This window comes from Pelodiscus sinensis, chromosome 4, assembly GCF_052426305.1.
Source record: "Pelodiscus sinensis isolate ZL-2025 chromosome 4, ASM5242630v1, whole genome shotgun sequence".
Taxonomy (NCBI): domain Eukaryota; kingdom Metazoa; phylum Chordata; order Testudines; family Trionychidae; genus Pelodiscus; species Pelodiscus sinensis.
Genome location: NC_143055.1, coordinates 70,717,534 through 70,736,150, shown reverse-complemented (window position 1 = coordinate 70,736,150; position 18,617 = coordinate 70,717,534). Strand labels below are relative to the sequence as shown.

At 42.6% G+C, this 18,617-nt stretch overlaps 2 protein-coding genes across 6 annotated transcripts in view; one reads left to right on the top strand and one right to left on the bottom strand.

The window, feature by feature from the left end:
- CBR4 (carbonyl reductase 4) overlaps positions 1–18,617 on the bottom strand; it is a 156,586-nt gene that overhangs the window by 53,026 nt on the left and 84,943 nt on the right. Inside the window, exon 7 of one of the 2 annotated variants that reach the window (XM_089777928.1) lies at positions 2,025–3,229. The exons of the other annotated variant lie outside the window; for it this stretch is intronic. Within the exon in view, the coding sequence (XP_089634054.1) occupies positions 3,114–3,229 (116 nt within the window). The 3' untranslated portion in view covers positions 2,025–3,113. Of the gene's footprint in view, positions 1–2,024; positions 3,230–18,617 lie in introns of those variants that run through there. 2 annotated transcript variants of the gene reach the window in all.
- PALLD (palladin, cytoskeletal associated protein) overlaps positions 1–18,617 on the top strand; it is a 321,744-nt gene that overhangs the window by 264,632 nt on the left and 38,495 nt on the right. For all 4 annotated transcript variants that reach the window (XM_075931129.2, XM_075931128.2, XM_075931130.2 and 1 more), the window contains 2 exons: positions 782–1,462; positions 17,297–17,432. In XM_075931129.2, coding sequence (XP_075787244.1) covers positions 782–1,462; positions 17,297–17,432 — 817 coding nt within the window. The remainder of the gene's footprint in view (positions 1–781; positions 1,463–17,296; positions 17,433–18,617) is intronic.

Sequence of the window (18,617 nt, the reverse complement as noted above, 5' to 3'; positions counted from 1 at the left end):
TTATTTGGCACTGGTGAAACCATATCTGGAGTATTGTATCCAATTCTGCCCCCTCTCCCACTCACTACAAAAAGGATGTGGACACATTGGAGAAAGTCCAGTGGAGGGAAACAAAAATGATTAGGGGGCTGGAGCATATGACTTGCAAGGAGTGGCTGAGGGATTTGGGCTTGTTTAGTCTTCAGGAGAGAAGAGAGGGGATTTGAGAGCAGCCTTTAACTACTTGAAGGGAGGTCCCAAAGAGAATGAAGAAAGGCTGTTCTTGGTAGTGACAGATGGCAGAAAAAGGAGCAATAGTCTTACATTGCAGTGGGGGAGGTCCAGGTTGGATATTAGGGAAAAACTATTTTACTAAGAGGATGGTGAAGCAGTGGAATGGGTTACCTAGGGAGTTGGTGGAATCTCCATCCCTAGAGGTTTTTAAGTCTCAGGTTGAGAAGCCCTGGCTGAGATAATTTAGTTGGTATTGGTCCTGATTTTAGCAGGAGGTAGAACTCTGGTGACCTCCAGGTGTCTCTTCCAGCCCTATGATTCTATGAGAGCTTACAAATGGTCCTTTAGTTACAAATAAATGTTGTGGCAGTTTAGTATCTAATGTGTGTTCTATCAGTGACCTTGTTGGCAATGGAATTGTCTTTGATATGCAAATAGCTCTGATTCCCTTTAGCTTCTAAAAGTCCAGAAGACAAAATAGTGTCTAGATAATGAATATGTCTCTTTATTTTAATCCTCTCCTCTTCCATCACTACCCCTCTGATTAACTTTCTTTCTTCTCATGCAGGGACCCATTAAAATTACAACAACTACAGAACCAAATTCGTCTGGAACAAGAAAGTGGTCATCGGCACCATCACCACCAGCAACATCAAAACCCTCCCCCATCTCCTCCTTTTCCTCCTCCCCCTTCTTTCCAGGAGCTGGTGTCCAGCCAGTCTCCTGTACAAATGAGCATTCTCAACTCCCACACTTCCCCCACCATGCAGCCATCCAGCACTTTCAATTATGCCCGGCCTAAACAGTTCATTGCTGCTCAGAACATCAGCCCTGCATCAGGTTATGTAACTCCTTCATCTGGATCTTCTACATCTAGCCTTCCATCCCCTATGTCGCCAACTGCCTCCCAGAAACAATTTGGCAGAGCACCTGTTCCACCTTTCTCCCAGCCGTTTGCTCCAGAAGGGGAGTACATGTGGTCTCCTTCTTCCTCTTCTCCCCCTCCCCCACCTCCACCAGTGTTTAGCCCAACTGCAACATTTTCAGTTTCTGATTCCTTCCCACTTCCCCCACCCCCTCCTCCTCTTCTCCCTTCCTCAGTTCCCTCACCTTCCCACAGTCTCTCTCCAACTGCTAGATTCTCTACCTCCAATCAGTCACCAGCAGCATTCCTCAGCTCCATGTTACCATCCCAGCCACCTCCTGTATCTGTCAATGCACTAGGACTTCCAAAAGGTGTTATGCCTCCGTAAGTATAAACAGCTGATCAACAATTTACATTTACTGCTATTGTTTATTTAATTATATTGCTTCTTCATTTTTATAGCTTTTTGAGCTCTCTGCACTCTGGCTAACTGAAGGAGTGGGGAAATGTGTTGAATCAGTAGAAGGAATTACAAGGAAATGTTTCTTTGGCCTAAAGTTTTGTGATCACTTTTATAAGGTGATAGTTGGTCTCTGATTCTGGTGACTTTTTGTCCATGAGTGAATGTCAAGGAAGTTGTCATTGATGAGAAATCTCATGATGTATGCTGCTTATGGAACAAACCTGCACAGATGGAAAACGAAGGGGTCACAATGGCCTACTGATGCTTGGTTTATCTTTTTTTTTTTTTTTTTTTCTGTGGGTGCGTGGGAAGATAGGATGTGGTCCTGGGATTTGGAAGAACTGTGTTTATTTGTGTGTGTGTGTGTGTGTGTGTGTGTGTCTGTGTGTGTGTGTGTGTGTGTGTGTATATATATATATATATATATATATATATATATATATATATATATATATATATATAAAAAAGAGGTAGGAGGGGGCACATGCTACACATATTTGCTTTCCCTTTTGTCTCCCTGCAAGGCTTAAAATATTGTTCTGGTGCATGCCAAAAGCCCAGTGTAGTTCAGTTTGGCTTTCCATTGGCACTAGATTCTCATTCCATTGTTGGAGAATAAAGAGAGAGGCTGAAGAACAAAAATTAGAATAGCTTAGTACATTTATAAGTGTAAAGGCTTTCTAAACATGTCCGCAATATCAAGATGACTTGATCAGCTGTAGATTGGGTGCAATAGGAACTTCTGTTGTTTCATTACAAGGCATGTGATGGAAGAAAAGGGAGACATAAAATGGTACCAGATTCAAGTAAAGTGTTTTGTTTTGTTTTTTTAAAGTGTTCATCTGAATTTACATCTCATGATTCATTATGATATTTGGCTACAAAATAAACAGACCTAAGGAGAAAATGAATACAAGCTGAACCTCTTTAGTTCAGTACTTCCTGGTCCAGCAACATCCATGGTCTGGCATTTTAGTTAGCCGGATCTGCTTATTGTGTGTGGTCAAGTTTCCTGCAGTCCCATAAAGTTTGTTTACAGCTGCCAGTCCTGGCTCTCAGTGTTCTGTGCTGTTGTTATTTAGCTCTGATTTAACCTAAATGTCTTCTAAGAGCCCTACAAGCAGTGGAAGTGTTGGCAGTGCTGCTAAACATCAGCATGGATTTTATGCTTCAGCTACTTACTTCCTTGTGCCAATACAATAAAATTTTGTAAGAACACTAACACTCCGGTGTTATAAAGCTGATAAGTCTTGGCTATGCATAGGCTTTTATGGGGTATACCAGTACAGTCATACATTATTAAGAAGCATTGCAAGCGTTGTTGCATATATTTGCCTTCAATGAAACCCACTCGCTACAATATTGACCTCCCGTGGCTTGACAAATTCTCTGGATTGGCACTCAACAAGTCCTGAGACTGCCAGGCTATAGAGGTTCAACCTGTAGTTTCATTCACTCTTGGTTTTGTTTGCCTCTTGTCTCCTCCTTCCATTGACTCCAATCCTATAATGGTAGTATTTGTTCAGAGACAGGTTGACAGGTACATGCAGCTCTGAAATAGGTACTTTTTCTTTAATGTAGCCCACAAAGGTCCCAATCTGTCGCTGGTTTTACCAAAACACGGTATAGCTGTTTGCATGTAACCGCCTGTGGTACTTTTGAAAAAATTCTGTCAGCCACGAATTTGTCTGTAATGTAAACAAAGCATTTTAATTATAACATTTAGTTATGTTAAAAGATCTATTACATAATTAAAATTCAACTTGTTCTGTCTCCTTAATTTTTAGTTTTAATTTTCTTTTTCTACCACATTTCTTCTTTCCTTCTACTGCATATTATCACATCCTCCCTTAGTCTTTTTCTGCTTCCTTTTTGTCTTGCTTAACAGTATTCTCGTTCCCTTCATCTCCTATCAATCTTGCCACTCTTTCCTATGTTTTTCCTTCCTTTCTTTTCCCCCAAGTTATTTCAGTCTCTTAACTAGTCTCGGACTTTTCATTTTTTTGTCTTCCCAAAACTTCTAATTTGTCTCATCCCATCTCACCACCTCTGTTTCCCCTGCACTCTTCCCTTCTTCTTTATCATCTCCTGTCCTTCTATAATCCCAGTTACTGTACTACAGGAGTGCCTTGTGGTCTCTGATATATTCATTCTCCCAACACCTTTGTAAGAAACGTCTCCCATTTTAAAGATGAAGAACTCAGCTAATAGAGAGAGAGGCTGAATGATTTGCCCAACGACACACAAGAAGTTGTCTAACGCTACAGCAATTGTCTCAAAGAGGTAGTAGCCATGTTAGTCTGTAACTTAAAGATGAGTAGTCCTGTGGCACTTTAGAGCAGTGGTCTCCAACCTTTTTAAGCACGAGATCACTTTTTGAATTTAAGTGCAATCCAAGATCTCCCTCAAGTATAAATAACCTTGCCCCGCCTCCCTCCTGCCCCTTCTCTGAGGCCCCGCCCCTGCTCACTCCATCCACCCTCTCTTGCCCATCCTCATTGACTTGGGGCAGAAGGTTGGGGCACAGGCTCTGGTCTTGGATTAAGTACCTGGAGTGTGAGAGGGGCTCTGAGCCGCTCTTGGGGCAGGCAGTTGGGATGCCGGAGGGCAGGTTCTAGGTGGGTGTTTGGATGCAGGCTTGCCTGGGGCTAGGGCGGGAGCTTGGAGTGCAGGAGGGGGTTCATGACTGGGGTAGGAGTTTGGGGTGTGGGCTCCGGCTGGGCCCTGCTTACCTCAGGTGGCTCGTGAGGTGTGGTGCAGTGGGGTTAAGGCAGGCTCACCCCTGCCCTGGCCCTGCAGCACTCCCAAAAGCAGCCAACAACTCCCTCTCAAGTCTTGTTGTGCCCCCTCTCTGCTCTGTGGAGATAGGATACGAAGGGGGAGCAGAAGCATCCTGTCATCACCGCCCTCCTCTCCCTCCCCTGCCCTACACAGCAAGGAGGAGGCTTGGGAGAGAGGAGAACTCCAAAGCAAAGGGCAGGAGATGAGCAGCAGTGGGGGGAGGGTCAGCTGAAGTGCTGGCCCTTGATAGCCTCTTGGCCAAACCAATCGGGACTACCTGTCAAAGACTCCAACATCTACTGGTAGATCCTGATCTACGGGTTGGTAACCCCTGCGTTAGAGACTTTATATATTTAGAGAGAGAGAGAGAGAGAGAATCATGAGCTTACTTCTTCCAATGAGATGATATTGAATGGAAGAAAAAAGGGGACCCTCAGAATAAACAAACCCAAATAAATAAACCCTTTTTTCTCCATTCAAGATCATCTCATCTGAAGAAATGGGTTTTACCCACAAAAGCTCATGGTACTACAACAGTTGAACCATCTCTCCTATCTCTTTTCTTCCCGTTCTTCACTTTTTTCTCTGCTGTCCCCCTCTACTCATTGTAGTACTGCATGGATCTCCATACACAGAGCCAGTTAGTAATATAGATGAGGCTAGACTGAACAAAATTAACTAAATGCATCCACTCCAGGGATGTCAGAGCAGCATAAGTTAGTTAGCTCTGCAACCTATAAAAAGGATGATAAACAGCCCAATCCCAGCCTGTACTCCTTCCATTGCCTGCTCGTGATGTCCACTGATTCTGAAAGGAAGACACTGTTTCTTTGGTAACACAGTGAAGTGTGATCATCTGAGTGCTAAACTTAGAGCCAGATACTTGTAATTTCAATTCTGACATACATCAGGAGCAAGTACTTTAATTTCTTGTCTTCATTTCCCAATCTACTAAATGTGATTACAAATGATGTTTTACAGGTTGCTGAAAATGAACTAGTCACAATGTGGAATGTATTCTGTAGATGAAAATCAATGAGCAATATCTTTATCAACACTGGAGTGTCCAGTATAAACTCAGGTCTAGCTCATTACAATAAGTAATTTTTCCCTTTAGGCATGCTCACCTTCGTATTACTGTTGGAAGTGGGCCACATCCACCCTGATTCAATTAGCCTCAATAATACTGATGTAACACTCCCATCTCTGTACGTATGTATATATCCCTGGCACTTGTATCTTTCACTTCATGCATCCAACAAAATGAACTGCAGCCTATGAAAGCTGATACCCTAATAAATGTGTTAGTCTTTAAGGTGCCATTGGGCTCCTTGTTGTTTTAGCTTTAAAATAGAATTTTACTACCGTTAGCTTTAGTGGAAGTGAGATCCTTTATTTGATTTGATTTTATTTTTTTAATGCTTTACATTAGCTACCTTTCTTATCCAAGTACTTTTACTAGGGAGAGAACATTCCTGCAAAAATGTCATGGTCACTTTCAATCAATGCCACCTTCTCTCTCTCTCTCTCTCTCTCATTTTTATTGCTGCTATTTCTTTGCCATTTTCCTAACGTACTTAAGAATCAGATATTCACAGCTCATGTTTTGTGTGTGTTATCTTCACATGATAATTTACATTCTTCTGTCTCTGTTCTAGCTTCCTGTGGCAGAGTGATCAAAGATCTGAAAAAAAAAAAAGTATAGCGAATCTTTGAACCACTTAGTCTTGTGTCAGAATCTGAAATATAACCTAAATTTGTCACACAGATGAGTTAGAATACTTATGGAAGACTTTTAAAAATTATACTCCTTGGTGGTCTGATTACAATGGTATTTATTGTATATTTTGTAGATTTCTTTGATGCTATGTGCATTTAAATGTAATGAAGAAATATATGAATCCAATTCAGATTCAGAACTGGCTGGATTATCTTGTTTTTCATCAAAAATGACTTTTTGGTTAAATTGAAATGTTCACAAATTTATTTCCACTTTTGCGAAGATCTTAGTATTGTTTTTAAAAATTGTAAATGAAAAGATTGAAAATTTTTGTTTCTTTTTGGTGGGTGAAATCCTACTTTCTCTTACTTTTTAGCATATTTTCCCCTATGGAAAAAAATTGTGAATGGGAAACATAAAAAACTGAAAGTGGGGTTTTTTCCTCACTAAAACAAAAAATTGATTTAAAAAAAAGTTTCAAATTCTTTATCTAACCAAAATATCATGAGAAATGTTGAAGGAAATGAGAAAAAAATATTTATTTTTAAAAATGTTCATGAAAGTATACTTACTTTTGTTTTGGACCTCTTCTATTCAAGATTCATGTAGCCCCTCACAACTCTGTTGCATAGTGTTCCTCCTTTCACAGCCACAAGTTAGCATGGAGCCTTCTCTCCATTTCCCCTAAACTGATTTGCTGTGCCAACTGGGTATAGATATGGTCCAGGGAAAAAGTAATGTGTTCAGGCCTTGGGGGGGGGGGGGGGGGATGTACAGTTAGAGAGAGTGCTTAGTTTGTAATAAAAGAGATGTCAGGGCTCAAGCAATTAAAACAGAGGCAGCAAACCCAGAGGTACCGGGGTTACAAAGTGTCACGCCTAGAAAGAAGGGCTAGGGCTGAGCCTTGGAAAAAAGGATGGAAGTTTCCTGTAAAACAAGGCAAGCATGTGAAATAAAGTAGCCCACATAAGGTCAAAGTGTAAAAGGAGACATCCTGATTTCTTATGAGGATGATGTCAACATATAGCAACCACACCCTAATTCCTGTTTGTTCTAGTTCAAAAAGGAATTAATTCACGGAAGGCCTGTGTTATGAAAGAGGTCACAAGATGATCACAGTGGTCACTTCTGGCCACACAAAACATGAATCTGAGAATGAACTATGTGGCATAGAAGGGAGGCGGGGCAAGGGTATTTGGTTTTGTACAGTTAGAAAATTGGCAACCCTAGAAATGGCAACATAGGAATTGGCAACCCCTGCACAACCAGTGGCACTTAAAGAACTGAAAAAGCTGGTGGGGGCAGCTTGGCCTGATGGACCCTTGGGACAAATCTGAGTGAATAGCATTGCAGTCTACCATGCATTGGCATTCTTTGTGGTAGAAATTGTTTCGTTTGTTTCTTTATTACTAATTTAATAAAGTATTAAACGAGGGCAGTGCTTAAAGTAGCAAAAGTAAATTTTTTTTCAACAGCAGTGGAATGATAATGTTTTCATATTTGCCCCCACCACCACCATCAGCCTGACTCTCCCTGAGTCTACCAGGGAGACTCTAGCCCTGCACTAGTTCAGCTCTCTGTTCCATGAAGCCCCAGTTCTTTCAAGTCTCTCCCTTCCCCTCCCCCTATTTTCCATTACATACAGTCCCAGCTCTTCTCCTAGTTCTATACTCCCACTTCCCACAGCTTGGCTCCTCTTCCAGACTTCTCCTCCTTCCAACTTGGCTCCCCTTCCCTCAGGCCACCAGTTGGACCACCTCATACTAGCAAATCATTAAATATTTATTTGCACAATTTTTACTGGGGAAAAAAAGTCAATTGAATAAAATATTTAGTACTGCCAGGGTACAATCACTAACACTTTCATGTAGTGAGTAAGGGACATAACGATCATTTTACTCAGCCATCAAATGCAATCATATGTGGGATGGAACACTTGGTTTTGCCACCGTGTAGTAACATTAGATTACGTGAAGATTGCTGTAGTCAATTAAAATTTCAGGGAGGAATTATGGGGTCTGAATAGTGTTTATTTCTGAGTTTGAATTTGGCCAGTACCTTATTGCTCATTCATTGTTCTTTGCGGGGGGGGTCTCTATTTTTCCTATTTAATCTAATGTACTCCACATATTATCAGATTTATTGGTTCAGCTCAGCCTTCAACAATGCGGAAGGTAACCCAGTTAACTTCAAAGGGAAATATGCATGTGAGAATCTAGAATTGTGCCCATTTAGTTTAGACAATATATGGAGACCAGAGCCTGTTTCATTAGTCATCACAACAAAAGTTTTATACTAATCCAGATATTTTTCTCGTTTGCAACCATGCAAGTCAGTAAGTTTGGATGGGTGTCACTGACAACAAAATATTGGCTTGCAGAGTGATTCTATAAATGCAAAATATAAACCACTAGAAAGAAAGCATAGGATTAGTTAAACAACGACAGATGGCATCCCTTTCAAAGTAGAATAAACATGTATTTTCAGTTATAAATATGTCCCTTTAAAAGGATCTTGTCTGTAGGCCATATCTAATTCCTTCCTTCCAGCAATTGCATTCTTCAGTTGCGTTGCCTAGGTCACTAACAGAGAAAAATATCATGATGCACAGAATTTTTAAAAGGACACGACTGTAGACTTGCATAGAAACAGCAAGTAGCAAATTAACTAAACTTTTAAACAAAAAAGAAAACATCACTTTGGAATGAAAACTGTTTACACTTTTGTAAAATTAACGTAAGCTGTATTTTTTCATTGCTGATGCTAAATTTAAATGCTGTTTCCATGTTCTTCAGCACTGTAAATCAAAGTTATGGAAATTATGGGGATAAGGAACAATGCAGGGAGAACTGTGCAATGTTTTTGCCTTTACTTAAGCCAAAGCAGCTGGTCTGCTCTTCCAGACTTATTCTGTACATTGAACTTTGCCTCAGTAACTACTGATATGCCAAATGTTTTGCTGACCTTCAGGTTCCCTGTGTCTGTCAGTGATGATGGTGAGCGTCACAAGGGACAGCCACTCATGTATGTGTTGTCACTGTAGAACACTCAGTCTCCTGTTTGAAGTACACCCCCCACTTTAGAACATAGTTGGTTGCTCTTCTATATAAATCTGGCATATATTTTCCTGGTGTTTCTGAATTATGTCAGTCATGGTTTACTCAATCTGAGTTTAGAGTCAGCGTGGTTTATGCCAAAACATCAATGTGTTGGATGGGACTTCTCAAAGCCCCTTACTTAAAAATTCCACCACCAAATTGAGGGTAAAAGTTAAGGTGGTTTCTCTGCCCCTGCAGGAGCTATTCTCATCATCATAATGTTTATTTGTCCCTGCCAAACTTTTCTCTGGGGCTCATGAAAACATGTCTGAAGTGAAAGGCTTCTGCTATTGAAATGACCTGAATTTCAGCAAATGTCAGGATTGGCTGGTTTTGGTTTTTACATTTCCAGGTTGCACTCACAGGATTTGTCATAGGCCGAGAGAGGGAACTTTTATGGGAGCCTTTTGTTAAAATGACAGTTCATCATTCCATTAAATTAATGAGCCCCATTGTTCTTCTTTTGTACTATAGTAACACGTAGAGGCCGCCATGGAGATTGGAACCTGAGTGAGCTAGGCACTGCACAGAGAAAAAGAGCTCCTTTCCCAAAGATTTTACAATCCGAATAGACAAAACTAAAGGGGGGGAGGGAGGACAGAGTCATGGAGAAGTGAAGTAACTGTCCCATGGTCACATAGCAACTCAGTGGAAAGACCTGGAGTAGAATCAATGTTTCCTGACTTCTAACCCTATGACTTTTGCAATGGGCCACACTGCTCCTTATTGTTGAAAGCTTTCGGCCCTATTCTCCCTGCGTGCTTCATCTTGGGCTCCACGAGTAGTTCTCTAGGAAGCTAAGTCCTGTATGGCTATAAAGGATATGAGCAGATTCTGCTCAGTTGTGCTATGAGGCATACCTGGGAGGTCGACAAATGACTTTGATGTCAACCCCCGTCCGTCCAGACTACTGCGCTGAGCTGACAAACAGCTGATTGGCTCAGCACGGCAGCCATGTAAATTTAAATGAAGCGGCGATTATTTAAATCGCCGCTTCATTTTCCTATGCCTGGTAGTCTAATCTACATGCCTCTGTCGCCAGAGGCATGTAGTCTAGACGTACCCAAAGAGTCTGCAAACGTATGTTCTAACCTGGTGGTCCCCAAACTTTTGGGGCTGCTGGGCGCCCGGGTGCGGGGCCACTCGCGCTGGGCACAAGGGGGCAGGGCCGCGCCCGGGGGCGGGGCCACTCATACGCCACACTCCCAAGGCTGGCGCTGGCGCAGCTCCTGTGCCGCACGCCCAGGGGTGGGGCTGCCCATACGCTGCGCACCCGGGGCCGGAACAGCCCATGCGCTGCATGCCCAGTGCCGGCACCTCTCCTGTGCCACGTGCCCAGGGGCAGGGACGCCCATACACCGTGCGCCTGGGGCCGGCACAGCCCATGCACCGCGCACTTGGGGGCAGGTCTGCCCATGTGCCGTGCGCCCAGGGCTGGCCCTGATCACTCAGCGGGCGCACAGAAATGGCCCGGCAGGTGCCATGGCGCCCGTGGGCACCACGTTGGGCACCACTGTCCTAACCACTTAGCTTTACATATGCATTTGAACGCTCAGTGTCACACTGTGTCTGAGTCACAATTATAAACCAAATGTTTGTATAAGGAATGCTGTAGGAAAAATGTTTGGCCAAAACTTTTTTTGCTGATTCAATTACACTGAAATGTTTTGTGAATTTATTGGTTTTGCCAAATTTTTCAAATCAAAAGAAATCCAAAGATATCAAACCATTTTGATATTTTGGTTTGAGATTTTTTTTAAATTTCCTTTAATCAAACAAACAAACAAAACGCAGGCAGAAACTTTTAAAATGGTTAAAAGTTCAAATAAAATGTATTTTGACTGAACAATATGTTTCATTCAGCTCCAAATTAAGCCTTTTTACTTTTTATACTCTAAGATTTAAAATATATAATTTTCAGTTTGACCCAAATTAAATGTAGTGTTGCTTTTTTGGGGGGGGGGTGGGGAAGAGGATTGTATTTATTTTTGTTGTTTTTATTCACTGGCAATTAAAAACAAAATATCATTATTCTGAGATGTGAATTACTTTACTTGTGAGTTTCTCAAGGGTAAATGAAGTACAGACCAAGAACTTTACATCAAAGGGAAAAACACTCAGGGTTGGTGCAGTAGCCAAAAACCTGACCTCCTGCATCTTGACCCTGGTTTCATCTGGAAAGCTTTATTTTCCAGATGCGTTTTATCTGTTTCTTTTTCCAAATGATTGCTGCATATGCAAAACATTTAAAAATGACCAGTGACGGTTAGCCTAATCTAAACAAACCAGTGATGCATGTGCACTCTGTTGGAGAGGAGAATAATGTACTGATTTATTTACCTTGTTTTGTAGCTTTTTGGCCTACCAACCTAACTAATGTCCTATACCCATAGTCCCTGTTGACCAAAGCACAGAACTTTACTTCAGACAAATCATGTGTAAAGGGAGGTCACATAAATGTCTGTAAATCAGTCAACAGAGTTTCTTTTCTTTTCTTTTCTTTTCTTTTCTTTTCTTTTCTTTTCTTTTCTTTTCTTTTCTTTTCTTTTCTTTTCTTTTCTTTTCTTTTCTTTTCTTTTCTTTTCATTCGGATAATAGTTTTTGTATATGAAAACCAGTTATGGTGTGTTGGTAGTGGTATATATGTGCTTAATCCACTAGTCTTTCAGCAGTTGGAGACCAAGGTTGATTTTGGATACATCACAAATAAACTGAGTTTGGCCTCCTCTTAATCCCTTGTGGATGTTTGTTCATATTACATATATTTGGCACATTTGTCAGTTACTGCTCAGGAGAGACCCAGGACTGCAATAACTGGAGTGTTTCAGACTAAGATCCATGGGCTATGTTGAGTAGGGAAATTTGCATGTTTCATTCTTCTCTGCCTTTGGCTCTAGTCAATACTGTACTAATATATTCATTTTTATTACTACCAATTCCAAACACAACCTTTACAGTAATTGTAGTGGGGAGACGACAGTTAAGATTTCTTTTGCCTAGATCACCAGAGTTTCAGAAAGGGCTGGATTTTTTTAAAAACTGAAATGAAATGTGCCTGCCCATCCTTGAAAAAATGATTCACAATGGCTGTGATGTAATCTCAATTATAGAAGCCAGAAGGCACTCAAGCCCAGATCTTCAAAGATGTTTAGTCTCCTTCCCATTGAAATCAATGGAAGTTAGATTCCTAAAAATATCTTTACTGATTGGGTCTTCAGATTCTTTTGGTGATGAATGCCAATATAAAAACAAAAATAAACTGATAATTTGCACAAGTGGAGTGGGCTTAATAGGAAACTAATAAAAAAAGATAGTTGTGGTTTTTATTTGGTAACATGTATTTTAATTGTATGCCTTGCAGAAATGAAAGTCTTGGGTGATAAGAACCTAGCTTTTAAGTGAGTGGCTCCCTTATTGTTTATAGAATCTCTGAAAAAAGGGTCAAATATTCTTGGAATATATTTTGTATATACCAGATTTCATCCTAGCTGATCTATGAGGAAGATTTGATTTTCTTTTAATCAGTCTCTTTCCTTTTCCTTGCCAAGATACTTGGTTACCAATGAAACTTGGTTACCTCTGTTTCATTTTGAGAGCATCATCCCTTAATCAAGTCTCTGCCATAGGCAGTCCTTCATTAATCCAAGTGCATTTAATTAGCACTGCTGAGAAGAACTGAATTTTGGGGTTTTAAGACCTCATAATATTCATGACAAGACCAAACTAAAAACATTTGTTCTCTATGTGCAGCTGCTTCTTCAAAGCTTGTGACCCATGCTTATCATAATTCTGCATTTTAAAGTAATTGAAAATACTTTACAAGGATGGGAATTTGCCGTGTGCCGGAAACCAGAACAGACTTTTGCATGGCTTTGGTTATAAAAAGAATCAAATGAATGTTGGATTTCTGTGAAACTGAGCCACATTGATGGCAAACATGAATACATCCTTCAGACTGTAAGAACTACCAGCCTCTTGCCCATGTTTACTCTGTCAGAACAGTGGGAAGGAGGAGTGGAAAAAATCCCATATAATGCACACTCTATAATCAAAGCATGAAAAGTGTTGCTAATTTGGCCTGCTTTCTAAATAAATGTTACAGTGAGTATTCCAAACAGGCTGGAGCTGAGCCAAGGTTACAAAATTCAATGCTGTAGAGTTTCTGCCGGTGAAATAAGTAAAATACATGGTGAGCCTACAGGCAGTATCTTTGTGCCCTCTCAGCCAAAAAATTTCAAATGTATATGTTTGAAGTTATGCATTTAAATCTACATCTTGGGCACAGGCAAGGACTGGAGTGCTGAGCACCTTTGAAACTCCCTTTGAAGTCAGTAGAAAATTTGGCCTGATTTTGAAAGACAGCACAAAACTTTCTGCCACAGTTTTGTTCTGACAGTTACTTGCACCTATATTTTAATTCTGCCTTTTTAAATTGTGTTTAACAGCCTAAACCTCCCCCTGTGCATGGAAAATCATATTGGCTATTCACATTCAAATGCACAAATAATTTAGTAGCATTTTATCTGTTGTTCTTCCCTAGAATAGGTTAAATATAGGCACATGAGCAGCTAAAAATAAGAAGAAAAATCTCAGGATGTAGTGTACCAAGATAAGTACAGGCAGTCCCCGGGTTACGTACAAGATAGGGACTGTAGGTTTGTTCTTAAGTTGAATTTGTATGTAAGTCGGAACTGGTACATATTGTAGGGGAAACTCTAGCCAAACATTTCTCCAGAGCTCAGTTTTATTCTCCCATACCTCACTTCCCTCAGTCCTTTATTCTCAAGCTGAGGTGTCTGCTGAGAAAAGCTGCTCTGCGTCTTTCTGGTCTGCTGGGGGGGGGCGCTAGCTTCGCGTCTCCCTGGTCTGCTGGGGGGAAGCAGCTAGTGCGGGGTTGCTTCACCCCGTTTGTAAGTAGGGATCCGATGTAAGTCGGATCCGTGTAATCTGGGGACTGCCTGTACATAGCAATGGCGAAGCTACTGCAAAAGACAATACATAGATGGTTTGGAGGGCAACCAAAGCAGTAGAAGGGGTAATCACTTGAGTTGGCAGTCTGACCTGATTGCTGGTGTTGCTCATTATTGGGGTCATGACCTGGAGAGTAAATTGTAAATTCAGTGTTGAATGAGATGAGTGGGCACCAGTGGCCACTGACAGAGCTTAATGGAGTAGGGGCAGTGAGGTAGCAATGGCATACATAATCCTTAATGAGGCCAAAGCTTTGCCTCCTGAATCTCTGCTTTTCCCTAAGGATTCACTTTTTAGCCCCCTGCCATGTTGCTTGTCTTCTGTATTTGCTACACAGTAGCATCACTACCCTTATGATCATACACACCCAACATCCTTCTCTTTATCTCCAGTTGCTTATAGCCATATTGAAGCTCATGTAGAAAAATGTATATGAGAAGAGGTAATTTTTTTGGTGTACATAGGTGTGATTTAAGAGAGGGGGATAAGAATAGATCATCTATCTCCATGTGAGGTCACAGCTCTCCCATCTCCCCTTGTCTCTCCAGCCCCAGTCTAAAGCTGTTACAAGGTGTATCTATTTGCTAAGACTTTGAAGGGCTGCTGGCTATATACATTTCTTATAGTTCTATGTAAAAGGCAGGTCGCCTGAAGTAGCTACCTCATTGTTTGATTCATGTTTTGGAAATCTAAGTACATTTTGTTGATGAACATATTGTTACCCCCCTTTTAATTCAAGCAAATGGCCGAAACTGGGGGCATAAGAAATTGTTTCCATTGAGAGGAGAAATTGATGAGTGAGATGGGTATCTCTGATGCCATTCTGATGCCAAAAATATATAGAGAAGGAAGGCTGTTTCCCTGAACACCACATGAATTAAATAGGAAGTAGATTCTTTCCGTGTGGCTCTGAACGAGGGATGTTAAATTTAGATTAGTTGGCTAATCGAATAGTCAATGCAATTTGGACTCACCAGATGGCCCAGGCTGCTTGTGGCATTTCAAAGTGCCAGCACCACCTGTTGCCCAGGATCTGGCCCCGGGCTCCATGTGGAGCTGCCGCTTCTCGTCTTCCCCCTCTTGCTGCCTCTTTCTGATAGAGGCAACAAGTGGGGGAAGTGACTAGTCAACTAGTCGTTCACATCCCTACTCCAAACCCCTTTCAATCAGCCTTGATGCAAAAGCTTTCTTTACGATTTTCTGAGGGCTATGCTCTTAGTGCTCGTTCAGGTTCACTAGCTTTCTGCTACTTTTTTCTGGCCTGGTCTACTATTAAGTTAGTCAGCTTAGCAACAGTGCTAAGGGATGTGAAAAATCCACATCCCTCAGCACCACATCTGTGTCAGCCTAATTGATCTAAGTATCATTGATCACTGAGGTAGAGTTCCTACAGCTTTGGAAAAAAAAACTTGTTAGGAAGTATAAAAGTCTCAGAGGGGGTAGCTGTGTTAGTCTATAAGTAACTTGAAAAAACAGTGAGTAGTTCTGTAGCATCTTAGAGACTAATATATAATCACTAGGGGGCTGTGCCCCCTTCTCGCTACACTTGCCAACCCCCCTCTCTCTTGGTGTAGGCAACCCCAACTTTCCCCCAGCCACTGGGGCGGGCCAGGCTGCAGCCACCCCAGCTGTGGCTGTGCCAGCCCCTAGCCCCCTCCTTGTGCCCTCGGCTGCGCCAGCTCCAGTTCTCCTTCCACCACTACCACCATCTCCCCCGGCAGCCCCAGCTCTGGCTCTCCCCTTTCCCAGCCATGCCGAGGCCTAACCCTAACCTACACACACCCAGCTAAGGCTGCAGCAGCCCTGGCTCTGCTCCTTGCAGCAAGGGAGGGCCAAGGCCATAGCACGCCAGGCCTGACTCCACCCCTGGCAGCAGGGGAAGGTCAACGCCATGGTGGACCACATGGCCTCAAGAGGGGGTTGGGCTGGCAAGTGGGTGGGAACTGGCTCTAAGGACAGGGCCTCAGGCAGAAGGGGTGGAGTTTGGGCCTGAGCTTTACCTACCCATTCCTCTCTCTCTCTCTCTCTCTCTCTCTCTCTCTCTCACACATCCAGCAGCCTATAGACACTGTGATATGATGATATCACTCTGTCATCCCGCAGGAAAAAAAAATTTATATATAGAGACAGATGGGCAAAACCCACTAGAGAGATGTCCCTGCTCATCTGAGGAAGTAGGTTTTGTCCATGAAAGCTCATGATACTATATATATATAATATATTTTGTTAGTCTCGAAGGTGCTGCAGTTCTACTTGATGGTTTTTATAGGAAATATATAGACTATGGCTACACATGCACACTCTCTCTCACACACACCCCTCTACATACCCAGCCAATGTTTTTAATATATGGGGGAGGTTTACTGTGAGCACAGCTGAATAGTCAGCAGGCAGTCTAAGCAATTTTTGTGTTATATCAGATGGGGAGGAGCCAGAGGACTTTTGAGGGGAGAGACAGAGAAAGGGGGAGGAGTTGCTGATGCAGAAAGGGTGGGAAATGGGAACAGGTTGTAGACAAGCCCTGGATTGGTTGTTTTTGAGAAAATCTGCAGTTTACTAGCTCCTGCTTGGGCTAGTAAAGTACAGATGTACAGTGGGTGAAGGGGCGATGCTGGGAACAGTAGTGGGAGGGGACTAAGCTGGAAGAGGGAACACAGTGAATAGGGTCAGAGGCCCAACTTAGGGGGACTGGTGGTGACCTCTTTAAAATCACTTGCCAACAGACCTGAGTGCTATTGTCATGTTTGTTATATTGTTGTTGCTAACTTTGCTTTCTATTTTGTGTGCGTGTGTTTTGTGTGCACCCACTTCAGCACCATTTCAACTTGAACTAACAGTTGAGAAAAAAAAATCAAAAACAAACATTTAAACTTTTGCCGTGAAACCGACTTTCAGATCACAACAAAATGAGTTAGAAGAAGAATTGTTTGACTTCAGCTAGATTTCTGCTTTATCACTGATAACTGTGGTACCAGTAGACATGGGCCTGAAGAACATAATAATAAAGAATAGAATGTCAGGTTCACAGCTTGAATTTCATGAGTTTGGACTTGGCAGGTGAGATCCTGACCCTCCTGAAGTCAGTGTCAAAAACTCATTGACTTCAGTAGGGGCAGGATTTTACCCAGATATTTTAAAAAGTTAATGGCTTCATAAAAAAATTTCTTTTTTATATTGTGTTGCAGTGGATTTCCAAAGAAAACAGGTAGAACTGCTAGGATAGCATCTGATGAAGAGATTCAAGGGACAAAAGATGCTGTCATACAAGATCTGGAAAGAAAACTTCGTTTCAAAGAAGAACTTTTGAACAATGGCCAGCCGGTATTGAAACATAACATTTAATGGGGGATTGGCCATCGTTTCTCAGATAATTTTTTACTTGTGTTATATTAGTGCCCAGTGAATCCATCAGGATTAAGGCCCATTGCGCTAGGCACAGTCCCTGTCTCAGAAAGCTTACAGTCTAATTTTAAGACCAGACAAAACAAGTGGCTGTAAGAAACAATTGGAATAAAGCTTATAGGAAGCATGTAATTGCACACAGGGGCTCAGCCCCTCCCACACACAGTAGGTATCCCCGGGTTAGTGCTCCAACCTTGCAGGTCCCACCCCCGGTTGGGAGAACAGCAGTGCATGGACATGCTTCCTGGCTTTCCCCACTGCTCCCATTACCTGGAATCCGGTATGGGAGGCCATACTTGGGGCACAGTGCCTGGGAATGGTGGGGAGTGCAAAGCTTGGTAAGCGCCACTCCCATTCCCCTCATTCTCATACTCAGCACCCCCATCCTTGCACACACTCTCTTTCCCCTGCTGAGACCCCACACCCTTGGCCTGCTCCTGCACCCTTCCTTGTTGCTGCATCCTTCCTCTTGGCCAGACACTCTATCCCCTATACTGCTCCTGCACCCTCCCTTGCTCTTGCACCCTCCCTATTCTCCCCGGCCAGACACCCTGCATCCTGACTTGCTCCTGCACCCTTCCTCCTGGCCAGACTCTGCCCCCTCCCTTGTTGCTGCACTCTCCCTCTCTTCCTCCACCCCCAGCCCACTCCTGTACCCTCCCTCCTGGACAGAGCCCCACTCCAGCACTCTACCTCCCACGTGGACCCCCCCCCCCACCTTCACCCTTCTTGCACCCCCATCCCTGTCCCACTCCCTGGCAGCCTTCTCCTGCACACTGAACTCCTAATTTTTGGTCACGTACAGAGCATGGGGGGCTCACAAAATCTACTAAACCCATCCCTGAACCTTGGTCCTTCCTGCCCCCTCTTACCATCCCAGTGGGACTGGAGCACCAGAGGAATGAGGTGTCTCAGTTGGGGGCCACATCAGTGAGGGGTGGAGTTTTATTAGTTTGGGGGGGAGGGTTGCCTCTCACTTTTATGTGGCCTCCCAAATGATTTTTTTTGTGGGGCAGTGGCCTCGACCCCAAAAAGTTTCCCCGCTCCTGCAAATAAAAACAATGTTGAAACCTTTTGTTTGGGACAGAAACTAATATTTTATTT